Raw genomic sequence first — 27,414 nt, forward strand, 5'->3', positions numbered from 1 at the left:
TCAAAGATGCTATAGGATTTTTACAGGCTGAAAATGGAGAAATGGTAAGAGAGGATGTTGAGAAGGCCGAACTTTTTAATTCCTATTTTGCATCTGTTTTCTCTCAGAAAGAAAATGTAACATCAACTGATCTTCACTGTCCTTTTAAAGGAATAGAGGAATCCAAGTTATCTGTAAACAGAAAGATTGTGAGGGAATATTTAGCTAACATAAATGAGTTCAAGTCTCCAGGTCCAGATGAATTACACCCCAGAGTACTGAAGGAGATTGTAGAAGAAATTTTAGAACCACTCTCCATAATCTTTGAAAATTCTTGGAGAACAGGAGAAGTCCCAGAAGACTGGAGAAGAGCAAATGTTGTTCCTATCTTCAAAAAGGGGAAGAAGGTGGACCCAGGGAACTATAGGCCGGTGAGTCTGACTTCTATACCAGGAAAGATCTTTGAACAAATTATTAAACAACATGTATGTAAGTACATGGATAAGAATGAAGTGATTAACCAGAGTCAGCATGGGTTTGTAACTAACAAGTCATGTCAGACTAACTTAATTTCCTTCTATGACAGAGTCACTGACTGGGTGGATCAGGGAAATGCTGTAGATATAGTATATCTTGACTTCAGCAAAGCATTTGACAAAGTATCTCACACCATCCTTATTGAAAAAATGACCAAGTATGCAATGGACCAGGCAACTGTTAGGTGGATTCATAACTGGCTTAGTGATCGGACTCAAAGGGTGGTTGTAAATGGCTTCACATCCAGCTGGATGAATGTCTCAAGTGGGGTACCACAGGGCTCCGTCCTGGGACCTGTATTGTTCAACATCTTTATCAATGATTTAGATGAAGGAATTGAGGGTAAACTGATTAAATTTGCTGATGACACAAAGCTAGGAGGGATAGCTAATACTAGAGAAGAGAGAGAGAGGATTCAAAAAGACTTAAATAAACTGGAGCAGTGGGCAGCAACCAACAGAATGGTTTTTAACAGGGAAAAATGCAAAGTACTACATCTGGGCAATAAAAATGAAAAAAGCATATACAGAATGGGAGGAATAGAGCTAAGCAACAGTACATGTGAAAGAGACTTAGGTATACTAATAGATCATAGACTGAACATGAGTCAACAGTGTGATGCAGCAGCAAAAAAGGCAAATACAATTCTGGGATGTATTAACAGAAGCATACAGTCTAGATCACGTGAAGTCATTATCGGTCTTTACTCCTCTTTGGTCAGACCTCATCTGGAATACTGTGTACAGTTTTGGGCACCACATTTTAAAAAAGACATAGACAAACTGGAGCAAGTTCAGAGAAGAGCGACCAGAATGGTGACTGGTCTGCAAACCATGTCCTATGAGGAACGGTTGCAGGATTTGGGAATGTTTAGCTTGCAAAAAAGAAGACTGAGAGGAGACTTAATAGCTGTCTACAAATATGTCAAGGGCTGTCACATTGTAGAAGGATCATCTTTATTCTCATTTGCACAAGGAAAGACTAGAAGCAATGGGATGAAACTAAATGGGAGGAGACACAGATTAGATATTAGAAAAAACTTTTTGACAGTTAGGGTGATTAATGAGTGGAACAGGCTGCCACGAGAGGTGGTGAGTTCCCCTTCAATGGACATCTTCAAACAGAGGCTGGACAGACATCTGTCTGAGATGATTTAGTGAATCCTGCTTTGAGCAGGGGGTTGGACCAGATGACCCAGGGGGTCCCTTCCAACTCTACCATTCTATGATTCTATGAACTCCCAGCAGAGCTGGATATTGTGGTTCTCCAGTTCCTGCAACAATACAAGTCCTGATATTTTTGTGATGATTACACAGGTATATGGCTTGTTACAAGACACAGCTCTGAAATGTAACTGTGACGACCAATGCAGCTGTATGAGCAGAACATTGTCTATTTCTGCAGAAGTAAAGTTTTCTCGTGCATGGTTACCTCTCCATTCCCGGCAGCTTTTGAGATGAGGTGGGACACGTACAGTACAGACCAAAAGTTTGGACACACCTTCTCATTTAAAGATTTTTCTATATTTTCATGACTATGAAAATTGTACATTCACACTGAAGGCATCAAAACTATGAATTAACACATGTGGGATTATATACTTAACAAAAAAAGTGTGAAACAACTGAAAATATGTCTTATATTCTTGGTTCTTCAAAGTAGCCACCTTTTGCTTTGATGACTGCTTTGCACGCTCTTGGCATTCTCTTGATAAGCTTCAAGAGGTAGTCACAGGAAATGGTTTTCACTTCACAGGTGTGCCCTGTCAGTTTTAATAAGTGGGATTTCTTGCCTTATAAATGGGTTTGGGACCATCAGTTGTGTTGTGCAGAAGTCAGGTGGATACACAGCTGATAGTCCTACTGAATAGACTGTTAGCTGCTTTTTTCTTGCCATAATACAAATTCTAAGTAAAGAAAAACGAGTGGCCATCATTACTTTAAGAAATGAAGGTCAGTCAGTTTGAAAAATTGGGCAAATTTTGAAAGTGTCCCCAAGTGCAGTTGCAAAAAACATCAAGCGCTACAAAGAAACTGTCTCACATGAGGACCGTCCCAGGAAAGGAAGACCAAGAGTCACCTCTGCTTCTGAGGATAAGTTTATCCGAGTCACCAGCCTCAGAAATCGCAGGTTAACAGCAGCTCAAATTAGAGACCAGGTCAATGCCACACAGAGTTCTAGCAGCAGACACATCTCTACAACAACTGTTAAGAGGAGACTTTGTACAGCAGGCCTTCATGGTAAAATAGCTGCTAGGAAACCACTGCTAAGGACAGGCAACAAGCAGAAGAGACTTGTTTGGGCTAAAGAACACAAGGAATGGACATTAGACCAGTGGAAATCTGTGCTTTGGTCTGATGAGTCCAAATTTGAGATCTTTGGTTCCAACCACCGTGTCTTTGTGCGACACAGAAAAGGTGAACGGATGGACTCTATATGCCTGGTTCCCACCGTGAAGCATGGAGGAGGAGGTGTGATGGTGTGGGGGTGCTTTTCTGGTGACACTGTTGGGGATTTATTCAAAATTGAAGGCATACTGAACAAGCATGGCTACCACAGCATCTTGCAGCGGCATACTATTCCATCCAATTTGCGTTTAGTTGGACCATCATTTATTTTTCAAAAGGACAATGACCCCAAACACACCTCCAGGCTGTGTAAGGGCTATTTGACCAAGAAGGAGAGTGATGGGGTGCTACGCCAGATGACCTGGCCTCCACAGTTAACAGACCTGAACACAATCGAGATGGTTTGGGGTGAGCTGGACCGCACAATGAAGGCAAAAGGGCCAACAAGTGCTGAGCATCTCTGGGATCTCCTTCAAGATTGTTGGAAGACCATTTCCGGTGACTACCTCTTGAAGCTCATCAAGAGAATGGCAAGAGTGTGCAAAGCAGTCATCAAAGCAAAAGGTGGCTACTTTGAAGAACCTAGAATATAAGACATATTTTCAGTTGTTTCACACTTTTTTGTTAAGTATATAATTCCACATGTGTTAATTCATAGTTTTTATGCCTTCAGTGTGAATGTACAATTTTCATAGCCATGAAAATCCAGAAAAATCTTTAAATGAGAAGGTGTGTCCAAACTTTTGGTCTGTACTGTATCTACTATAAAAGTGAAAAATGGGGATAACTTTTTAAGGTTGCTATTTAATTAGTGCAAGGAGAGATCGTAAAAAACATAAATATTTGACACAAAAATAATATCCATGTAAATATCACATCACTGGTGGACACAGACGTAAGAGACCCCTTTGCAAGGAGGATATATGTGTCCTTTGCAGTCCAAAAGCTCATCATAATGCACAATTCCACCTGCTTTGGAGGTGGTGGTGGCCCCCTGACCTCTTGGACCCCTGTGCAGCTGCACAGATTGCACCAATGATATGTCTGCCCTTGATCACATCCCTGTCCCTAGATAAGCAGCCTTGTGAGAGCAAGTTTCTGGGTACTGAAAAGAAGGGTGCCAATGATTGTTAGCGGACGGCATAAGTGAGGGACCCCTCTCTAGATGCTTTGATCGGTCTTATAGAGCAGGATTGTCCTGCTACGACTGAATGACCAGTATGTGATAGATGTATGCCGAAGCCATGTTGTCTTCACACCATAGCATTCTCTGTAATTCCCGCACGTTATCCGGTCAGAATGCATTTTTTGTTTGCTGTAAGCTGATAATTAGCTGAGGTTTCACTTCCCCCTCTGCCCTGTACATAAAACATCTTATTATGGTTCCCAGCTAATTATAGACGGTACATTCTTACACCCATGCCCCAGGTTTGATCTGTGGTGAACTCACCTCATGCCTTGGTATCAGATGACCCCCCCGCACATAGTGCGCCAGCCTCATTATGTTCCTCCGAGTTCTGTTTACCATGTGGTGTACGGCAGGTTTGTCATACCAAGGATGTCTTATCTGACCTTCAACCTCTAGCAGTCGCCTTATGTAGATTTTGGGGCCCTGCATGCTGGGCGTTGATGCTCTTCAACACCTTAAGGGTTACAGGAAGAAGGCCCCCCACTCAGAAGAAGACTACCATTCGGGAAGAAGACCCCCGCTCAGAAGAAGACTACCGTTGAGAAGAGGACCCATGCTCATTGTCGTAACTTGAAGCTCGTGGGCTCCAATGCAAAAGCTCCAAGTCTTTAATAGTGGTGGTCTTTTCATATGGGCCAAAGGCACCCTTTGGATCCCCTAAGCTCCAGGGCTCGGGTGCGATTGCAACCCCTGCACCTATTATAGTTGCGCCCCTGCCCCCCTATAGAATTTGTCACCTGCTCCTGTGTATGATGGAGCCACATGTTCTATAGAAAGGGTCAACTAGAAATATTGATCTATCTCCCACCCACCCACACCCTGTATTAACCTCCAGTGATGTCACCTACTGCTGTATATGATTATGTCATATTACTGGGAAATGATGGGGGGGGGGTAGGTCTAGTATTCTCAGAGATCCTTTCAATAAAACATGTGACATCATCATGTACAGAAGCTGATGACATCATTGGCTGTTGGGGGGGTAGGTCTAGTATTCTAGGAGACCCCTGCTGTAGCACATGTGACATTATCATATTCAACAGCAAATGACATCACTGGCAATAGGTGGAAGGTAGGCCCAGGTTGTTGGTTAGGTTTTTGATTTCGGTCCCAGTGGGCAATAAGGGCCTATAGAGCACATCGTGGCCCCATGCCCACTTTCCATGGCTAGTATGAACCTCTAAAGGCCACCAGGTCTCTTAAAAGTCCAAAAATGGATTCACTTCTGATTGACTAACATTATGTATAAGCAGATATGGTTCATTGTAACCCCTGCAAATGAACTTTCAGGAATGACTGAGAGGCAATGGGTACATTCCCCACTGCCTAAATGCTCAGTCCACCCCAAGGAAGAGTGCAGATTGCTAGGGTGAGGGGTGTGGGAAGTTAAACTACAGAGAGCTCTATGGTGGTCTGTATGATGCCCCAGAACAACCTGTATACCGGGGCCGGCGATGAATAAATATAAAGCGCATCATTTCCTCCGATCCTGCGAGTGTAATATCCTCTGAGCAGCTGATCTTTCATAGTCCCATCAATTCTCACCATTATAGGAAATTATTTCTTTTAATTGGATGTCACATTGCTGCTGCATCTGCTCCTAAAGAGACGGGGGGCTCAGCATCCGCAGACACATAGCTGCTAAAATATTTCTATCTAATACAGTCAGTGTTACTTATCCGGAAAAAATCCTCCCAGTGATGAACATGGGCCGCCTGTTATATATACTAATATCCGAGGGATCTGTGTACTCGTCAATGACTGCTACCTGCAATAAAAGGTGTCTAATTCCACATCAGTGGGACAAATTCTGTATCTGAATTACCAGATTATCACACGCTCTCATTATACCGTAATCTATGATCACTGTGGCGATATATTTTCACTTAGAAAAAGGTAGATGGCTAAATACATGTTAGATAAATACCGTAGATAGAAAGAAAGATACAAAAGAGATTTAAAATACATAGGTAGATAGAATTGATAGATGCAATAAATAAATATCGGCATCACGTTGGCTCAGTGGTTAGCACTAAGGTGGCTGCGGTTAACACTGCATGGCGGCTCAGTGGTTAGCACTGCAAGGTGGCTCCATGGTTAGCACTGTATGGTGGCTCAGTGGTTAGCATTGCAAGATGGCTCCATGGATAGCACTGTATGGTTGCTCAGTGGTTAACACTGCTTGGTGGCTCAGTAATTGGCACTGTATGGTGGCTGTGGTTAGCTCTGTATGGTGGCTCAGTGGTTAGAACTAAGGTGGCTCAGTGGTTGGCACTGTATGGTGGCTTAGTAATTGGCACTGTATGGTGGCTCAGTGGTAAGAACTAAGGTGTCTGCGGTTAGCACTGCATGGTGGCTCAGTGGTTGGCACTGTATGGTGGCTCAGTGGTTAGCATTGCAAGATGGCTCCATGGATAGCACTGTATGGTTGCTCAGTGGTTAACACTGCTTGGTGGCTCAGTAATTGGCACTGTATGGTGGCTGTGGTTAAATCTGTATGGTGGCTCAGTGGTTAGAACTAAGGTGGCTCAGTGGTTGGCACTGTATGGTGGCTTAGTAATTGGCACTGTATGATGGCTCAGTGGTAAGAACTAAGGTGTCTGCGGTTAGCACTGTATGGTGGCTCAGTGGTTGGCACTGTATGGTGGCTCAGTGGTTGGCTCTGTATGGTGGCTCAGTGGTTGGCACTGTCTGGTGGTGGTGGCTCAGTGGTTAGCACTGTTGTTTTGCAGCGCTGGGGTCCTGGATTCAATTCCCACGAAGGACAATTTCTGCAAGGTGTTTGTATGTTCTCCCCGTGTTTCCGTGGGTTTCCTCCGGGTTCTCCAGTTTCCTCCCACACTCCAAAGACATACTGATAGGGAATGTAGATTGTGAGCCCCAATGGGGACAGTGATGATGTCTGTACAGCGCTGCAGAATAAATAGAATAAATCGTTTTTAAAAGAGAAATGAATAGACACTTATCATAGACAGAGAGCAAGAAATACAAAGTTCTAGGTAGATACATTGATTTGATAGATATTGGATTATTACGAGATAGAGATATAGAACCATTGCTGCTCTGTTTTTAGATACAAGTACATATAAGTATTTTCCTTTCTGTTCAGGTGAAGTTTGTGCCCTCTGAAAGTCCGGGGCTGCACTGATGGGCGTCTGTTGGGAGTAGTGCGGCTGGGATACTGCAGCGATCCAGTATGATTGATTTCCATTCAAGTCAGACTGACTGCAATGTGGTCATTTTTCTGAGCCATCACGGTGTTTTTGCTGCGGTCTGCTATCTGCAGGGGCCGGACTCAGTGTCCACGTCTCCGGTGCCTTCTTTTTATACAAGTTACTTCACTCAGATTTTCTTTCCATGCAGATTAATCAGTTTTACAGCTTTCTGATCTGCTGTCAGGAGGTCCAAGAATCCGGTTCCTCCCTTGTAGGCTTGTTCCCAGAGGAGAGTCAGGGTGATGATTTTTGTAACCTTTGTTGTGGAGGGGTAGCATCCTTTGTCATCTGCTTTGATTGGACACACAGTAGCAGTCAGATCAGTCAATAATGCAAGCAGCAGGAGAGAAGTGTGCTGATCTTGTGGGAGGCAGTGACCCTCTGTCCACTTGACTGGACATGTTGTTGGGGACGACAGGGCAGCAGGTGACCAGGATAGGAGACAAGAGGGAGGTCAAAGATTAGAAGTGACAGATTGGAAGGAGTGAAGTTCTCTGGATCAGAGTATTTCAGCAGATGAATGTGTTGATTTTGTTAGAGGCAGTGACCAGTGAAGTCATGTGATGCTGTTAATAAGGACTGTAGGTTTCAGAGGTAGGTTCATGATGTAAGGAGGGGAATGGAGGTAGGTATCAGACTAAAAGCTACAAAGGGTCCTCCTGAAGCACCGAGTGTATCAACAGGGGAATGTGCTGATTTTTGCAGAGAGCAGTGACCTGTGATAGGGACAGTTTATAAAACTGTTCGTATGTAACTTGATATTTCATATATAGTGTTGCACACAAAAAAATCTAGACTAATTTATTTGCAGTGATAAAATTACTGTCCGATGTGCAGACAGCCTGACATCTGCTCCGTATCAAACCGCCGTCCACGGAGAAATGCTGCTCTTGACATCATTGTTGTGTTTGCTAGAAATACTCTCAATAATAAATAATTGGTAACATGATCCAGAAGCCGCCGACTCTCATCTAGAAAGATGCAAAAATATTTTCAGATAAAAACCATTTGTCACTTTGTGGAAATCTAAATTGGAGTTTTTAAGTTTGTAGCAAAAGTTAATAGGAAATGTACAGCGTGGGAGCCATAGGAATGCTCTCTCCCTTTAATATACAGCGTGTGAACCAAGAGAATGCTTTGCCCCTTTAATATACATTGTGCAAGCCATGAGACTGTTCTTTCCCTTTAATATACAGTATTAGAACTAAGAGAATTCTCCATCCCTTTATCATGTAGCGTGTGATCCAAGAGAATGCTCTGCCCCTTTTAATATACATCACGTGAGCAAAAAGAATGTCCTGTCCCTTTATAGGGGATTCCAAAAATTATCATTTATAGTATTTCCATCAGATATTGGAATGTCACCAATCATGATAGGGGAGAAGAGGACCACTGAGTTGGCTTTGCGATAATTTCCCATATGTTTTATAGACTGCTGGTGGTCCTCTTTGTGGTCCTCTCTACTGCCTGCTTTGGAAGGTGCAACATTGGTAAAAAGTCACGATTAGTCAAGATCCCAACAGTCAAACCCAATTAGCCGAATATTTGTGTCTTATCTACACAATGATAGATTCAGGACCTTAAAAATTATCTTGCAGTGTCTGCCTAGTTACCCCTAACAAAGGCTGATCAGCAAAAATGTCTTGCGCATCAAGGAAATGCCCATCATAGCGAGTGGTGAGAGTCAGGCTGTGGTTATAAAGCCAACTACTTTTTAGTTATTCCTCTGTGTTGTTCATATTTATACCCATTGTATAAGGTCATGTTCTTGTAAGCAGGGGTGCACTATACTAAGAGGTTGCAGAGGTAGCAGCCAACCCCACCTTGATGCTTGAGGTGACCCATTGGCCTCACAATGAGAGCTGTTACCAATTTTTGCATTGGGTCCTTTGCTTCAATTTAGGTAAAAATTGAAGTAAATAGCCTATTTCCAGAACCTTAGTGATGTCACTAATTCCTGAGTTATGGATAGGTTTGGTTTCATTCCTTCATAGTGTGACATTAGTTTTGTCATGTCTGTAAAGCCAAGTGGTTTTTCCACAGCTCAATTTTGTTTCTCTTTTCTTATGTTCCAGCACCCATAGCAGCAGGAACGGGTCCTAATTTCCCCATTTCAGATTTGGACAGTTCTTCATACTACAGTATGAGCCCAGGTGCAATGAGAAGATCGTTGCCCAGCACGTCTTCTACCAGGTAAATAAAAGTGGTGCAGCTACCAGACATTCATAATATGCTTTGTTAGTGACTTATTAAATGTTTTTTTTTCATAGATTGTTCCACGAGGTTGCTCTTTTTTTATTGATCTGTAATGGCTTTATGCTTGAAGATAGAATATTTTAGATCATGAATTTTGAATTTTCCTTATTCTCCTTTTTCTTCCTCTCTGCAAGTTCTACGAAGCGCCTCAAATCTGTAGAGGATGAGATGGACAGTCCTAATGAGGAGCCATTTTACCCAAACCAGGGGCGTTCACCAGGAAGTGGCAGTCAGTCAAGCGGGTGGCATGACGTGGAACCAGGTAATAACATCCAATATTATGGTGAACTTTTCCCATTGAACTGAAATGTCCAAATATGAAGAAACACCATGGTGCGATCATCCAACAGTCATATTTTTTATTGAGTGAACCTCATTATGGTATTATGTTGGATTTGCCTTCATCGTGGTCAACGAGAGAATGTCCTCCATTGTTGATATAATGTCTGAAGGAGCTATTGGTGGTCATTTATGATGCGTTGGTACGCTGCAGAATACATTTTCTATTTTTATGGGTACTTCATTCCATATTACAATTGGTATAACACAAAGACCATAAATCTGGTCAAAGAGGTGGTCTCAAAATATAGTATGGGCAAGATATAAGACTCTTGTATATTCTGACACTATGTATATTTTTTTGGCTGTGTCTGATAGAGGCCAAGGTTGACCTAAAACGCGTTGCAGATATATAGATGAGCAGCCAACAACTGGTTCATCATGTTCTTTATCTAAATATTTTTACCCAGCTAATAATTCTCCAACGTTCTTATTATTAGGCCCATGTTCATGTAAATTCATTTACTCTGCCTCGTGAAGCCCTGAAACGCATTGCATATACATTTTAGTTCCTAAATAAATTGTCTCCTGATGTTCCTTCCAACACCATCTGAGGACCCTATTCAACCATCTAAAGCTTTTTTGAACAGTAAGCCTCTTTCCTGATCCCTTTTTGGGGAGCTGTATGTAAATTGCCTGAAATGCGTTGCAAAATAAATTAACATTCAGTCAACCACTGGTTATGCAGTTGGCACCCAAGAGTAAATGCTGTGATAAGAAGTAGCCCTGATAACAACTGATTAACTTCTTAGATGGTGCTGTCAGTCGTTATTGGGTTGCTTACGAGATTATGAACAGAGGGGTAGCTGCTTCCAAAGCCGAGCACTTTCCCCACTGTCCCCTCACTTGATATGATTGCCGGGTGCCGTTAGGTTGCCATGGTCTGCTAAAGGCCACTGTCACTGCCATCTAGGTGTAGGCTGTTTTTATATATATATACACAGTGCCTACAAGTAGTATTCAACCCCCTGCAGATTTAGCTGGTTTGATAAGATGCAAATAAGTTAGAGCCTTCAAACTGCAAACGAGAGTAGGTTTTATGAACAGAAGCATAAATCTTACAAACCAAAAAGTTATGTTGCTCAGTTGAATTTTATTAAATTTTAAACATAAAAGTGTGGGTCAATTATTATACAACCCCTATGTTTAATATTTTGTGGAATAACCCTTGTTTGCAATTACAGCTAATAATCGTCTTTTATAAGACCTGATCAGGCCGGCACAGGTCTGTGGAGTTATCTTGGCCCACTCCTCCATGCAGATCTTCTCCAAGTTATCTAGGTTCTTTGGGTGTCTCATATGGACTTTATTCTTGAGCTCCTTCCACAAGTTTTCAATTGGGTTAAGGTCAGGAGACTGACTAGGCCACTCCAACACCTTGACTTTTTCCCTCTTGAACCAGGCCTTGGTTTTCTTGGCTGTGTGCTTTGGGTCGTTGTCTTGTTGGAAGATGAAATTACGACCCATCTTAAGATCCTTGATGGAGGAGCGGAGGTTCTTGGCCAAAATCTCCAGGTAGGCCGTGCTATCCATCTTCCCATGGATGCGGACCAGATGGCCAGGCCCCTTGGCAGAGAAACAGCCCCACAGCATGATGCTGCCACCACCATGCTTGACTGTAGGGATGGTATTCTTGGGGTCGTATGCAGTGCCATCCAGTCTCCAAACGTCACGTGTGTGGTTGGCACCAAAGATCTCGATCTTGGTCTCATCAGACCATAGAACCTTGAACCAGTCTGTCTCAGAGTCCTCCAAGTGATCATGAGCAAACTGTAGACGAGCCTTGACATGACGCTTTGAAAGTAAAGGTACCTTACGGGCTCGTCTGGAACGGAGACCATTGCGGTGGAGTACGTTACTTATGGTATTGACTGAAACCAATGTCCCCACTGCCATGAGATCTTCCCGGAGCTCCTTCCTTGTTGTCCTTGGGTTAGCCTTGACTCTTCGGACAAGCCTGGCCTCGGCACGGGAGGACACTTTCAAAGGCTGTCCAGGCCGTGGAAGGCTAACAGTAGTTCCATAAGCCTTCCACTTACGGATGATGCTCCCAACAGTGGAGACAGGTAGGCCCAACTCCTTGGAAAGGGTTTTGTACCCCTTGCCAGCCTTGCGACCCTCCACGATCTTGTCTCTGATGGCCTTGGAATGCTCCTTTGTCTTTACCATGTTGACCATGTCTGAGTGCTGTTCACAAGTTTGGGGAGGGTCTTAAATAGTCAGAAAAGGCTGGCAAAAGAGATCTTTAATCCACACATGTGAAGCTCATTATTCTTGGTGCCTGAACTACTTCTTAATACTTTTGGGGGACCAAACAGAATTCTTGTGGTTTGAGGGGTTGAATAATAAATGACACTCTGAATTAACTTTTTAACGTTTTTAAAAAAAAAAAAAAAAAAAATTTGCTGCAGTGCATTTCCCACTTCCAGAATACTACTTGTAGGCACTATATATATATATATAATATAATATATATATATATATATATATATATATATATATATATATATATATATATATATATATATATATATATATAATTATAAAATATATAGAAAACGGGTATTCCAAAAGAATATTCAGTATTGTTGCATCTGCAAAAATCCAATCTATCAAATTCTGAAGTTCTTTAAAATATGAAGAAAATGCCTTAAAGAAAAAAAATATGAAAACCTCTAATTTGCTGTTTTTTGCTCTCTATACCTCCCACAAATGCAATAAAAAGCCATCAAAACTTTGTATATAACCCAAAATGCTATTAATAGTACTAATAAAAACTAATGCAAACAAGCCTCCAAGTGGCTCGACATTGCCTAAAAAATAAAACAGTCAGGGGTCTCAGATAATGGTCGACACAACCCAATTTTTTTTTCTTTTTACCAAGTTTAGAATTTTTTTTAAGCCTAAAAATAATAATAAAAAAAGAAGCCCATAAGTTTGGCATCGTTGTAATCATACTGACCCAGAGAATGGTGCTGCCTGGTCATTTTTTTACCTTCTGCAAAAAAATAAAAACGTTATGAAAAGGAAACCACCCAAAAAATAGCAGATTTGCTGTTTTTTCCCCCCGTTTTTCAGTGCTTTATACTGTGAAGTGAATGGTGTAATTCAAAACTACAACTTGCCTCGCAAAAAAAAACCCCAAGCCCTCATATGGCTATATGGTTGGGAAAATTAAAAATGTTATGGCTCTTGGAAAGCGAAGAGGGAAAAAAAAATGTCTCCTAAGGATTAACATCCAGTCAAACTCTGGGTCAGTAAACCACCCATCAATATAGACCCCTTTCTATTGGATGAATATTTTTTTACCTTTTTTTTTTCTTCTTCTTTTTATCCCCCGACACACTTCACTTGACCTAACACATGTGCCAGTAACATTTTCCCCTTTCAGTAATTTTTTTGCTATTTCTCTTCACAAATGGAAGAAGAATTGGCGTCGCCAGGTTCCACAGTGCTGCCCACCCCATCATAAATGACCACCTGTGTCGTCTAGTTTGTTGCCCCTTGTTTTGGTTTGTGCAGTGATTAATGGACCCTGATGAAATCTCGGTGTACAGTTTAGTCCGGATATCAAAGGGGGTAAAGAGCACTAATGAAGATGGCACTGAAATCCTGTGCTGTAATATTACAGCCATCACGTAACTAAGTGGGTGCAAATTGTGACTATTTTTTTGGGGGGGAGGGCGCAGCTCTCAATAAATGCGGCACTTTCACCACTTTATTAAATTTGGTGCATTTTTCCACACAGAAAATTGTCTGCCGCGCGCCAAGTAATGCCACGGTTTGGTGTAATTTTCAATATATTTTTGGTGTAATGGGCTTCAGCAGATCCCAAACTGATTCAGCTCTGCTACATATGTCAAGATGTAGATTTTAGTTTACAGATGTACTGATCTGTGGAGAAACTAGAACTACATGTTAATTGTTGGGGTCTGTAAGCCCAGTATAGGCTTCATTGATCAAAACTGTCTGTTGCCCATAGCAACCAATCAGAAAGCAGCTTTCATTTTTTAAGCAGCTCTGGTAAAATGAAAGCTGCATTGTGATTGGTTGCTGTTGGGTAATAATGACAGTTTTACTTCTAGACACTTTGGATTCATCTGCCACCATATCTATGGATGATTTGGAGGGGTGGACGAGTCAGTTTAGCCTAATAACCAGTTGGGGCGCTGAACTTTGATAGGATTTGTATAATCGGCTATAAAAGGTCTCCTTTATCAAAATTGCCCATATCAACCAATCAGAGCACAGCTTTGATTTTACCGTAGCAGTTTAAAAAATGTAAGCTGAGATCTGATTGGTGGCGCTGGGCATAGTTTTGATGAATGCGGCCCCCGGAGCTCAGGTGGAATTGCGTTTTTGTTTCCGCGCAGTATATGCATTGCTATGGACGCACCATTTATGGTTTAAGGCTCATCTTTATTTTATCTCGGCGCTTCCAATGCATTTCACATCGAACTCGGAAGAGGCACATAAGAGGATAAGAAAAATGTCAGGTAAGAACGAGCGAGCGGCACAGACGTGGAACAGACTCAAAGACATGGCCTTGTCTTATCCTTTCATTATTTTTTGGCTGTACGATCGGACGTAGACCATTATACCCGTATATATTGCCTTGGCTTTTTGTTTTTTTGTTTTTCTGTTTGAAAAAAAAAAAATTGTTGTATTGTCCTTGCACGCTGCAAGTGTCGCTGTACTACAATCCTATGTATGTTATATACTAAATATTATACTGTGTATGATTTATTTCACATGTCATTTATGTATTAATTTCCACATCAGAGATTTTTCTCTTTTTTTTTGTGTGTGTTAAAAAGAACCTGTGACATAAATATGCAATTTTTTTTTATCTGGTGTAAATGCCGCTGTTTTCCTGAATCCGGCGATGCTTTTCTTTAGCTTCTGTGCCTCTCCGTTCCTGAGATATGGCCCTTTCATTTCTGTATATAAATCTAGTGTTGTTAGCCAAATGGGTGTTGTCCTTGACGTTTTGTGGGCGTCTACATTAGGACCAAGCCCAGTTGTATAAAAAGGATAGATGTACTTGCAAAGAAGAAGGTGTTGTATCTCCGGAATGGAGAGTCACAGGAACGAAAGAAAAACATCGCCGGATTCAGGAGAACAGCGGCATTTACACCAAATATCACATATTTAAAACCTTCTTTAAAATGAGGGTTTCTTTCTTTATTTTTTGGATTATCTGCGCCATATTGCGATTTCAGCAAGGCATATTGGGTCTTATGGGTAAATATGGAGGAAATACCTGCAGATTTCTTTTCAAACACCATTCTAGCTGCAGTTTTTCATCAGCGTCTTGTGGCTGCTTTGTTATATTGCGTCTTGCACTATTAGGCCACGACCCCACTATCAGTATTTGGTCCGTATTCGGTCAGTATTTTTTCTCAGGAGTGGGAGCCAAAACCAGGAGTGGGTGATAAATGCAGAATTGGTGACTTGTTTCTATTATACCTTTTCTCTGATTGTTCCTCACCTGGTTTTGGCTCCCCCTCCTGAGAAAAATACTGAGCGAATATTGACCAAATACTGATAGTGGGGCTGTGGCCTTAACATGAACTTCACAATATGAGTTCTTGCATTGCACCGTTGTATCATCTTTCTTAGGGCTCGCTCACACGTATAACATGGCCGAGTGCTATGTGATGTTTTATCGCATAGTACTCACCTGTGTTATTCTCAGATCTGTGATTTTTTTTTTTTTTTCTCATGCCGATTTGGATGGGGGAGATCTTAATATTTTGGGAATAGCGCTTCCATGATTAAGGAGTTAGTACAGGATTATAAAGACATGATCCACTGTTTCTAGAAACAGCGCCTCACTTGTTTATGGATTGAGTCTGGAATTGCAGCTCTGCTTCATTGAAGTGAATGGTGCTGAGCTACTTGAAACCTGTGGACAAGGGTGGCATTGTTTGTGTAATTCTCTGCAAGCTTGTGTGTTTTCTTTTTGTATGAAGTTGTACTGAGCACGTGCAATCATTACTCCTATAGAAATGAAGCGGTGGTCTCACATGCTCGCTACTGCTCTATTCATACAAGGGACTTTGGGACCCCCATTCTTGTAATCAATGGGGGTCCCAGAGGTCTTAGCTATCCACATGATAAGTAATAGATATAACGTATGGTTTTGCCAAAAACCCTTTAGGGTATGTTCACATGTGGCATTTTAACCTCGTATTTTACATCCTACAGTACAGCAAAATCAATGAGATTTCTGAATTCTAATAAAAATGCTGTATTTTTTTTCTGCATGTTTTTTGAGCCCTGCGGTGTTTTTGTCCACATGCAGCATGTCAATTCTTTCAGTGTTTTTGCAGAGCTTTTCACCCATACAAATGAGTGGAGGAAAAATGCACACAAAAATGCTGCAAAACCCCCTTCCCTCACATAAAACGATATAAGAAAAACTTTTTCCTGCCAACGTGTGAACATACCCTTAAAGGTGCTGTCCACCACTCGGACAACCTCATCTCAATGCTCATGTTTCCCCCTTGTAAAATAATAACACCTATACTTGCCTCCGGTGCCGCTCCAGCAGTCTCGGCACTGGCTCTCCCGTGGATCACGTAACATTGTCATATCACGCGATCCCTACGGATGTATGTGATTTGTCCGAAGGCAATGAGAGTGAATCCAGCGCTGGTTATGTCCCCTGCGGCCAATCAGCACTGGCTTCACTCTCCTCTCCTTCGGACAAATTGCATACATCCAGAGGATGTAACAAGGGGGCACCATAGGGATTGAAATGGGGTTGTCAGTGTAGTGGACAACCCCTTTAAAGAGCCGCCCAGCCTGATTTTAGAGAAGCTTATTTAAAAAGTTCTGCAGCTTCCCAATCTACTTTTACTATGATTTATTAGACGGTTTGCGTCAGAAATCTGGCATAAAACTGTTTAAAAATGTCGCAAACTTATTAGCGCAACTTATGGTTATTATAAAAAAAAAATTGACTTTTGGTGCAATTTCACCAACTCCAGAAACTTTTTTATAAACTTAACAAAGTTTTTAGGAGAGCTTGGCGAACAAATTAATCATAATTCATGCCACGTAAATTAGAACAGAAATGTATTCCATAAACTGGAGTGTGTTTCTTATGCAGGCGCACCGCAGCCTGGAGATGCGCAAAATCCAATCAGAGGCATGTGCTTCTTATTGAATTTTGCACATTTTACTCCACTGGACTTTTCATCAAGATTGTTGTAAAAAAACGTCAGTCTTGATAAATTTGGCTCCTTAATGAATTTAATTCCTCGCTATTTTTTAGATAACTTTTTTGCAGTCAGGGAACAGGAACCTTCCATTAATAACTTCTCATTTTTTAAGATAACTGCTTGCTGCCTGTGAATGTGAACTTTTCTATCTACATTAATGCAGGTGCACTGCAGCACCTCCTGCTCCTGTGCCAGTTTAAGTGTTCAGTCATTATTTTAATATTTCCATTCTTCTGGCGCTACTCACCCTGAGAACATCAGAATTACAGTGGTTATCAAAACTTACAGAACAATGCCATTCCGGATCTTTGGAAGTCGGATGCCAGCTTTAATTGGCACAGTATTTGGTTGCCATTAGTGGTTGTGACCTCTGACACCTGTATTGGAGCTGAAACTGCTGAATTTTTAGGGGGAGAACTTACTTAATGGACATCCTAGGTCTGATGATCTGATGTGGGTGATGGAGTACTTCTCTTTCTACTCCACGTATGCTCATAGGGTCCAGATGTGGCGTGACTCATGGCTGAAAAATAAACACTACGACTCCCCCAATCCTAAACCTTGTCCATCATTGCCAGTGCAGGCATTAATGCACTTGCAGACGTTCACCACCTATCCCATTGCCCCCCCCCCCATATAACATTGGGAGCTATGAGAAGACCACAACATATACATTGTGGAGAGACGAGAAACACGGAGGGGCTAATGCCCTTGAATGTTGAAGTGAACCCAGCTGTGTAACTCTATCTCGGCATGACCTCACCGAGCATGCACGCCGCACCTGGGCAAATAAATAGCGGCTGCCTACTGAGAATGGGGTCGGTGTAAATGAAGAGGGTGTGGAGAGCGCAGGAAGGAAAGGTTTGGGATTACCTGCAGAACTTTTACCTTTCTCTACTGCCTGTCACTCGGGTACCACATGCTCCGCAGACGTGTGGACAAAGTGACAGCTTGCAGCCCTGTAAGAAACAAAGCCCTTATTTTATACAAAGGAGAAACAGATGGAAACTGTTTATGAAAACCCCATTTGTTATAAGGACCTGGGAAGAAATGAAAGCACGCTCACAATACAGTACCTACAATACCTCCTCCTACCTGCACCCGCTGCCTTGCAGGACGGGGTCACAGAGGCCCAACCAAAGATAATGCGGGAAATGTGTGACGTCACATTAGGATCTAAACATTATACATTTTTTTTGCATTGATTGGATACTTACCGTATAATATAACTTTAAGGATAGGTTCACACAAATGTTTATTTTGGTCCATTTGCTGTCCGTGAGGGTAACGGACCACCCACGGACAGCACTTGGACTAATGTTAGCCTGGTGCACATGAGCAATTTTCCTTACGGGCCAGACTAGTGTACAATGGGTAGCCCCTGTACCCGTTCGCTACGTGGGCAGGCACAAGAGGCCAGTCATGTTCGCAATTGGCAACAGAGGTCATCTGAACGTAACCTAATGTCCCCTACCAAGCTGCGGTTGGGATCAAAATTGACCTCTCAGAAATTCCGTTTTAAAAGGCATTTCTAGCATGCTTAGGGTGCATTCATGTGCAGTGTCATTTTACAGCAAATAGGATCAAGATTAATACTCACCTTTTCCATTACCCACCTCTTGGCGGTCCCTGATGATCTTTACTCTGCTGCAACGATGATGTAGGATACAGCCACGTAACTGCTGTAACCAATCACTGGCTCCTGCACTCATGCTGATACGAGTGATTGGCTGCAGCGGTCACATGGATACAAATGACGTCATCACTGCAGCGAACAAAGATTGTTTAACACCACCGAAGCATCGATGCTGGAAAGTCAGGGGGATTTATGAAGTAAGATTTGGGTATCTTCTTCTTTTTTATTTTATCTCATTTGATGCTATTATGGACCTTTATTAAAATCCTCGCCATCCACTTAAAGTGAAGGAGCTGCGCACAGGACATAGTCACAAGCACAAATATGACACTATAAGCAAGAGGATGAAGACCCTTCAGAATAATGAAACAGAACTCAAAATTCCCTGCAAATGTTCCCACCATTGAAAGTTCTCACGTCACCGCAGAAGAGGCGATTACTTGCTGATCGGTGGGGATCCAACTGCTGGGACCCTCACCGATCCTGAGAACTGAGCTCTAAAATGACCCATCAGAATGGAGCGATGCCACCATATTCATTGCCTGTGGGACTGTCGGAGATGACTGACAGATGAACTTGGCTTTCTGGCAGTCCCAAGAACAATGAATGGAGCAGGGATGCACATGCACAGGACATTTTAGAGCACCTGTTCTTGGAATTGGACCCCTGCCGATCAGCAAGTTTTTGCCTATTCTGTGGATAAGTAAGAACTTGCAGTTTTTGGGATAGCAATTTCTTTCTGCCTGAACCACAACTAGGGAAGGAGGTTGGTGCTCAGTGTAGACCGATTTGTTGTTGATTTCAGTGGGAGATTCATAAATCTAGCCACAGTGGGCTCCCCCTGGTGGTGGCTGCTAGAAAACAGGATTTGATAGCTGAAGTCTAAAGTTTTGTGAGGGGAAGTAGATTTTCAGCCAAGTACCAGAAAAAGAGAATTCTGACCCCTTTCAAGATACACAATGAAATGAATAATGAGAGATCAGATCTAAAGAGAAGGGAGTCAACCACCGAATGAATATTGATGACCCAGCCTTATCTCTCCTGTCACTGTTATTACACAACAGTGCTAAGTGATAACAACAGTGATAAGAGGTACTCTTATCATACACCCTGGCATGTTACTTGAAAGTGCGAGTCTTGGCTGGGTGTGTGGACTTGTGCTGTGAGGGCGCTATGCCCGTGCAGGCCGCATGTAACCGATGTTGTTGGTTTGCCAGGACCAGATGTTGGACAGCTCAATGAGGGAGGCCTCCATTTGAAAATAAACTTTTTACTGAACGGGAACTTGGTAGGGAATAAATACAAGAGATAGCGGGTACAAAGTCTTGTGAACGTTTCTTTTACAACTCTAAGCATTTTCCACACACAGATTCCTTCCTCTTTGTTTCTCACTACTTCACCATAACCCAGCTCAACACTACAGTCCTACTTAGTAAGACACCTTTACTCGCCCCGCAGCTCCGCGTCTTCTTTCCCTTAAAGGGAGGTACTTATCTTCTCTAGTGTTGAAGCTCTTGAACGCCTGCCCGGGACAATCTATTCATCTCACGTACTCAGTCCTGTCTCGGCCCATTATCTTTTGGTGTTATAAACTCTGGGCCTTACTACTAGATGTCTTCTCCCAGAAGCCGTCTCCATTTGATCACTCCGTCTCTCAATCACTTCTGCTCCGGATCTCACTAACTTTCTCCTTCGGTCTCCTTTCACTTTAGTGGCACCCCAGAATGCGGCACTGCTCACCGTGGACCTTAGGTCCTTTCTCTTTGCATTCCAGACTCTCACTTTCCCTTCAACTTGGCCCCTCCCACTCTGGGCTAATCCCAAACATTAACTCGCTATCCCTACTGTCAAGCTGCACACACTATCATTACTAACACCTTTAGCGCACATCACAATTCACATTACATATCACAGTTCACATTACATCATATAACATTAAACTTGTTTCTTCAAGAGGGAAACGTGGGCAGTATGTCCATCTTCTTACAGATGCACAAATCTGGCATTTTGAGCTACCCTTCCTACAGTTCAGTGGTATCCAGCGACAATACAACCTGCAGCTTGTTCTTCCTTCCAGTCTTCCATCCTGCCACACAAACATATTACATGCAAGTATTACGTATTTTAGGCTCTCTGCCTGCAGGGTATGCACCTGGAAATGCTGTATAGTACATAACTGTAAGCTTCTGTGTGCAAATGTTCCACTATAATGGCTCTATGGAGTGATGCAACCCCTTTAACACTGTTTAGAGATTGATTAAACTTTGGTTAAGGTATCAGAAATCTCTGTGCGGTGCCAAAGGAGTTGTATCATTCCACAGAGCCTTGGATATTAGTGATCTTTTAAGTGTGATCTTCTCCCATGTATCTATGACAGATTTAATGATCCATTTCACCAGTCTCCCCCATTAAATGGCTCCAGAAGACATGTACCACGCGCATCTTGACCTGACCCACAACACAACCGAACAATTGCTGGTCTCCAAGCCCAGCTTCACTCTTGACAAAACTGACCTCATCTTGCAAAAATTTCAGCTTATTATTTTTATTTTTTTTTCCGTTATTTTCTTTTCCAGACCCCTGTTCCTGCATCTCTCCCAGAGACTGGGGGGGAACTGTAAAAGCCTCGGCTTTGTGTTTGTTTAACCCAAACCGAGGAAATTCTGCAGAGCACGTCAGTCAGACCGAAGATAAGCTATCTCATAAAACCAAAATATTTTCTGCGATATGGTGAAAGTTTTTCTTATTTGGAGGGAAAGGTCCATTTGGGCTAATTAACTAAGGAAAATGCACGGCTTGTCACGGAGCTGTCAGCAGAAGGAACAGAAAGCAGACACATGTTCCTAATCCTGTGCAGATAAGTGGTTAGCGTGGTTTAGGTGCACACTATCCTCTTTGTTGGACGCCATATTAATCGGAAGGTAGAACGTAACCGGGCCTCTGCTGATACACGGTATCATTATTGTACAAGACGTCTTACCTAGTAACGTGCGCCACGAGACAAGCTCTGTCCTGTCAATAGGTCCCCGAGGGGCGATTGATTTAAATTCAATCTGTAGGTTAAACCAGTCTCTGCTGCACACAATGCACCTGGTTGTTCTCTAAGTAAACACGTTCTTCACTGCGATGGTAGAAAATAAGGTCACCGACATCCAAAAGGGACTCGGATTATAAACGTTCCAGAATTTTATGAGAAAAAGTGTAATCACATAACTAATGAGACTTTGTGTTTTAAATCTCCAACGTTTTGAAGATCTCTGCTTGTTGGTGGTGAATAGCGACATTCATTGCTTATATTCTTAAAAAACAACTGCAGTTCATTAGAAGAGAGATTAGATACATTGTACAGAGTCAAGCACCTGTGAGCTGGACATGATGATCAGGAGGAGTCTGCAGCCTCCACAGGTTTCCACCAATTAAGGACACGTTCACACGTTCAGTATTTTACATCAGTATTTGTAATTTAAAACCAGCAGTGGGTGATAAATGCAGAAGTGGTGATGTGTTCCTATTATACTTTTCCTCTGATTGTTCCACTCCTCATTTTGGATTACAAATACTGATGTGAAATGCTGACCAAATACTGAACGTGTGACCGTGGTCTAATGCCTCCTTCATACTTTCGTGTTTCCGTGTGTCATCCGTTTTTTTTCACAGATTCCACATGTTCCCACTATAGGCCATGGAGCTAGCTGCTCCACATGTCCATTTATTCCGGCAGCACGGATGACAAGGACTAATACAAGTCTATGGGTCCGTGATGATAAACACGTACAGCACAAGGACGGCATCCGTGTGTCATCCGTGTGCTGTCCGTGTTTAACACTGCAAAGTATAGGAGAAGCTTTGTAATTTATTCCTTTATCCATACCGGAAAAACACTGATGACACTGGTAGAAATTATACGCTGGTGACACAATGATCCAAAACACTGAAGACACCGGTACTGGTTCTTCATTTACGTATTTAAGCACAGATGTGTGAATGAAGCCTAAAAAAAAGATCCCGACTCCAGTGAAAAAAAATGAAACACAAAATTCTTTTTATTTACATAAAATTAAGTGTTTGGTAGTAACAAGATTATTTTGTTGCAATGTGGCCCTATGTAGTAGTTGCATCTGTTCACTGTATGGCCATACACGTTAGAAAGCTGACTGCCGTATGCTTGTTATCCTGCCAGCTTATTCCTTCTAACCCCTCCACATACATGCACACTTAGCTTGGCGTACTGTACGTTCGTATGTTCTGTATGAAAAGAGAGGAGATAGAAGCATACTGAATCTACCCTGAAAACAAAAGGATTGGGCATATTGAAATCTAACTGCCCAATCCGTCTTTTACTCCGACACCAGCCATCAAAGGAAAGATGGGAGGCCTCCATACACAGTAATAATAATAGATAGTCATACAGTCCTTTAGATCAGTTCATCTGACTTTATTCCTATGTATGCAGCCATATTTATTATATAGGCACTATATGTCAGTATATTGTGAGCACTATATTTCGGTATTATTTAGGCACAGGATGGTTAATATCTTTTTACAGAGGCAAACCTGAACCTTTTGGCTCTGATGCTAAAGCTGGCCATACACATTATGTAGCCGACGGCTGAATTATCCTTCAGCTAACTGTTATCCCTCCTGACTCTCCGATACACAGGAACACAGACACCTTGACTTATCTCCCATTGATTGTTTCAAATTCCAACAGCCGGATCCTTTTCTTCCCCGATGTCATCTGTTGGGGGAGAGTCGGGAGGCGCCCATTCACATAAGATATTTGGTCTATCCCCCAGAAATTGGCTAGTTTGGCTGACTTTAATCTAACATGTATGGAGGCTTTAAAGAGAACCTGTCGGCACGATTTTGTAATGTAAAGTAAATAAATGGCTGTAATGCAGATTAAATTAATAATTTTCGTGAAGAAATCCCCTTTATTATTCTTCTTTAATCAGTATTTGAAGTTTTCTGCTAATTAGATTTCGGTGCACAGGTGCCGGACTGTGCACTGGGTCTTCTCCTCCGGTCTGTGATTCTTCAGCTCCTCCTTTGCCTCTGGTTTGTGAATGACCTGCCTCCTCTGTTATCTCAGCAAAGACCAGAGGCAGCAGAGGGGCTGGGAATCACAGACAGGGAGGAGAAGACCCAGTGCACCGTCCGGCCTCTGTGCACCAAAATTAAATTAGCAGAAAATTGTGGATTAAAGAAGAACCACAAAGCGGATTTCTTCACCAACGGTGCCAATTTAATCTGCATTACCGCACCATTACTGCCATGTCTTTTACTTTACATTACAAAATCGTGCCGACAGATTATCTTTGAATCTGTAACGGAGCCCCCACTTACCATGTGTTCTCCTATGAGATTTTGTGGACTCGTAGGCAACAGAGCCTAAATCTGATTTCTGTCTGCACTCCTTTTAGCTTTGGACCCTAATTATACAAAAAAAAGTACCCCTTGTGGATTGGAAATATTGAATCTGTCGCTGTAGGGAGCTCATGTGAACAATATCCTGCTCCTCCAGGACACCATTTAGGGACAGAATTTTAATATACCGAGAATTATGGGTAACGACGACGCTAGACATATTTTGTTTTTTTTTTTCTTATTTTCCCCTGAGAACAGAAAACCAAACAGAACTCCAAAAAGCCGCCTAAGTGACTAATGCAGGCATTAGCGGCGTTATCTCAAACCTGGGCTTGACCATATCGACTCTCCTCTTCTATATGGATAAAAGGACCCTCAAGGAGAAGGATGGGGGCTTAGTGAGAGATGACAGGCAACTTGCATTAAGTAACAGGCTGAGGTCAAGTCAGTCTATTTGTTGTGAGGGAAATAGTACAGAGATGAAGAATCGAATACGGGGCCATAATAAGGTTTCAGCAGAAATTGCTGACTTTGCGTAGCGATGATTCCTGCTGACAGGACCTTTTCTATTGTTCATTACTTGATTTCACAGTTCAAGCAATTTTAGGGCTTGAAAATATATCTTTTTTTTTTTTTTTTTTTTATACTCGAGTTCCCCGGCATGTGGGTAAAGTCTGCTGCACCTCAGTATATGATATCTCCCTCGTATGTCCCCGGCTTATAATCTATCCTCCCGTCAGCTGTAATTATTCTTCATATGGAACAGATTCACTTTTGTTATGGGCCCCGGGGACACGGTGAAGTCACTTGTAGCTGTTGAAGCCTCTTGAGGATTTGATGAAGTGTTGATCACAGTCATCTACAAGTCACACACAGTCTTTTCTTATATACATTCCCGTTTCGGGGGGCTACAGATGACCTGGAGATGACGTCTGGGAAGATCTCAATCCCAAACATCGTATTTTCTGTGGGGGCTAAGAATGACATACTATGTGAATTCAGTAGGGCCCATATAAAAAGAGGGGCCCCCGACTGGATATCCTAAGGGTCACTCCACTTCTCACCCATACCCAAATTTCATGATCCTATAGGCAACAAAATGCTCTCTGGTTGAATCTTTTCAATCTTAGAAAGGTTATTTTGGTTTTACTTAAATAAGCCTTAAATTGTAACAAACTATCATTTGTAAAAAAAAATATATATTATAATAACTGTAAGTGCTGCCAATCTGTGGGGGTCTGGGACCTGAGATCCCCCTATGGTGGATGAACCCCTAGACTTACGATTGAGCCCATACGTCTCCCTGTGTAGCTTATACAGGAGCTGCACACTCATCAGTGTGGGTCTCAGGACCCGGACCCCTACCGATTGGCAGCACTATACAAACCTGATAATATCTAAACTGTTTTTAAAAATAGTCAGTACACTTTATAATATGCAAAATAAAAAAATCTGCAAATTTTTAATACACTTTGAATTTCAATTCCTCGCCATTTTCTACATCTCTGCTTGATGTCAGAACCTTTTTGCTATATCCAAAGGCTGAAAAAACCCATAACCTGATACTTTATAATTTGGGAAGGGAAAGGTTGCTGCAATTGTATCCATTCTAGATAAACTTTTCTCCTGCCCTGGTAATTTGTTACAATGTATCAACCTGGAGTCCTCACAGTTTTAGCTCACAGACTAGATACAATTGTAGCAAACCCAACAGTAGATCTGTGCAGATTTGTAGCCTCTGGAAAATGTTTCCAGTCACTGAGAGCAAGCAGAGATAATTGTAGAAATGAAAGGCGCAGTATATAGCCAGCCTGGAGAATCGGGATTTTATGGACATCTAGAGGGGTCCCTATTTTTTTATTTGCTCCCCCCACCTCCTCCTCAGTGTCCACCTCTACTCTCCTGAGCGAGCTGTTAAGTTGTGTCGTACAGGATTCATTTCACATTTACGAGGTGATTTTTCTTCCTCCATATAACTCCTGATTTGTTTGTGTTATGTGACAAATCACAGGACTATTAATAAAACGTGAAATGAAGAATTAGGATGAGGTAATTAGTGTAACTGCATTGTAAAAGATATACAGCAGCTGCTGAAAAAAGCCATATTGAATATTTGTCAGAGCTAATTAATTCTTTTTTTGTTCCCAGTTTGCATTACTTAAAGTCTCGCTCCTGTGGCGTCATCCATTTTCATTAATTTGATTGATATGTGAGACAGGAGCTTTTTAGATAAACGGCCACCTCTGCCGTGACGACCATTAACCTGTACAGATATCAATTGTAAGCTGTAGGGCAAGGGTCTCCAGCCAGTGGCTCGCTATTGCAAAACTACAACTCTCAGCATATTGTGACAGTGGCAGGTTTTCAGGGCATGCTGGAAGTTGAAGTTTTGCAAAAGCTATAGAGTCTCATTGTGTGTGTAAAAAATATCTAACACCAATGGTAAGACTGTTTACCACAAACATTAGTTCTTGAGGCATCCTCATTGTTCTTGAACTGTTTCTAGGTCTCTTACCAACCAGTGGGTGTTGTAGTATGTTTGCCATTACTGCTCCCTACAAGGTTGTTACCCAACTTTCTCAGGGTTTTATCTGCGCATAATTTAGCACATCTGTCATTCATTTTCTTGGAAAAGCTGGGAGACAATATATTTAGGTATAGTAACATATACAAATATGTATTTAATTATTTATTTTTTATTTATATGTAGTAAATAAGTATGGATCTTTTTTTATTTTTTGCTGTATTTTTTTCTCTTTTTCAATAAATATTCAAATTTATGTGTGTGTGAGTGTTTGTATGTGTATATCGAGTGAAATGGGTATTGAGCACCTGACCATCTAAGTAAATATCTTTCTAAAGGTGCTATTGACATGAAATTCTCACCAGATGTCGGTAACAACCCATTCAATCCACAGAGGCAAAGAAATCAAACTATAGATGTCTATAAATTAAGTTTTGTGTAATAATGAGAAATGACACTGAAAAGGTATTGAACACATGAAGAAAGAGAGGTGCAAAAAACCATGGAAAGTCCTGACACCGGCTGAAATCTATCAATAAATTAGAAAGCAATCCTGCCACCTAGTGAAAAGTAATACCAGCTGGTTCAACTGATGGCCTATAAAAAGGTGTCTCATTGCCAAGGTGCCACACAGGAAACCTCTCATGATGGGTAAAACCAGTGAGCTGTCTCAAGACCTTCACAACATTATTATTGCAAAACATACTGATGGCATTGGTTATAGAAGAATTTCTAAACTACTAAAAGTGAGCACTGTTGGGGCGATAATCCAGAAGTGGAAAGAACATAATTTCG

General features: G+C 41.8%; 1 protein-coding gene across 28 annotated transcripts in view; it reads left to right on the forward strand.

Annotated features, from left to right (window-relative positions):
- The window catches only part of NFIA (nuclear factor I A), a 547,161-nt gene that overhangs the window by 413,711 nt on the left and 106,036 nt on the right, over positions 1-27,414 (forward strand). For 15 of the 28 annotated variants that reach the window (XM_073643752.1, XM_073643760.1, XM_073643758.1 and 12 more), the window contains exons 5-7: positions 9,344-9,461; positions 9,659-9,786; positions 14,330-14,359. In XM_073643752.1, the coding sequence (XP_073499853.1) occupies positions 9,344-9,461; positions 9,659-9,786; positions 14,330-14,359 (276 nt within the window). The remainder of the gene's footprint in view (positions 1-9,343; positions 9,462-9,658; positions 9,787-14,329; positions 14,360-27,414) is intronic. The other 13 variants (XM_073643763.1, XM_073643765.1, XM_073643766.1 and 10 more) reach the window with 1 other exon arrangement.

This window comes from Phyllobates terribilis, unplaced genomic scaffold (assembly GCF_046119375.1).
Source record: "Phyllobates terribilis strain yellow unplaced genomic scaffold, ASM4611937v1 Scaffold_8__6_contigs__length_399053987, whole genome shotgun sequence".
In the NCBI taxonomy this organism is placed as follows: domain Eukaryota; kingdom Metazoa; phylum Chordata; class Amphibia; order Anura; family Dendrobatidae; genus Phyllobates; species Phyllobates terribilis.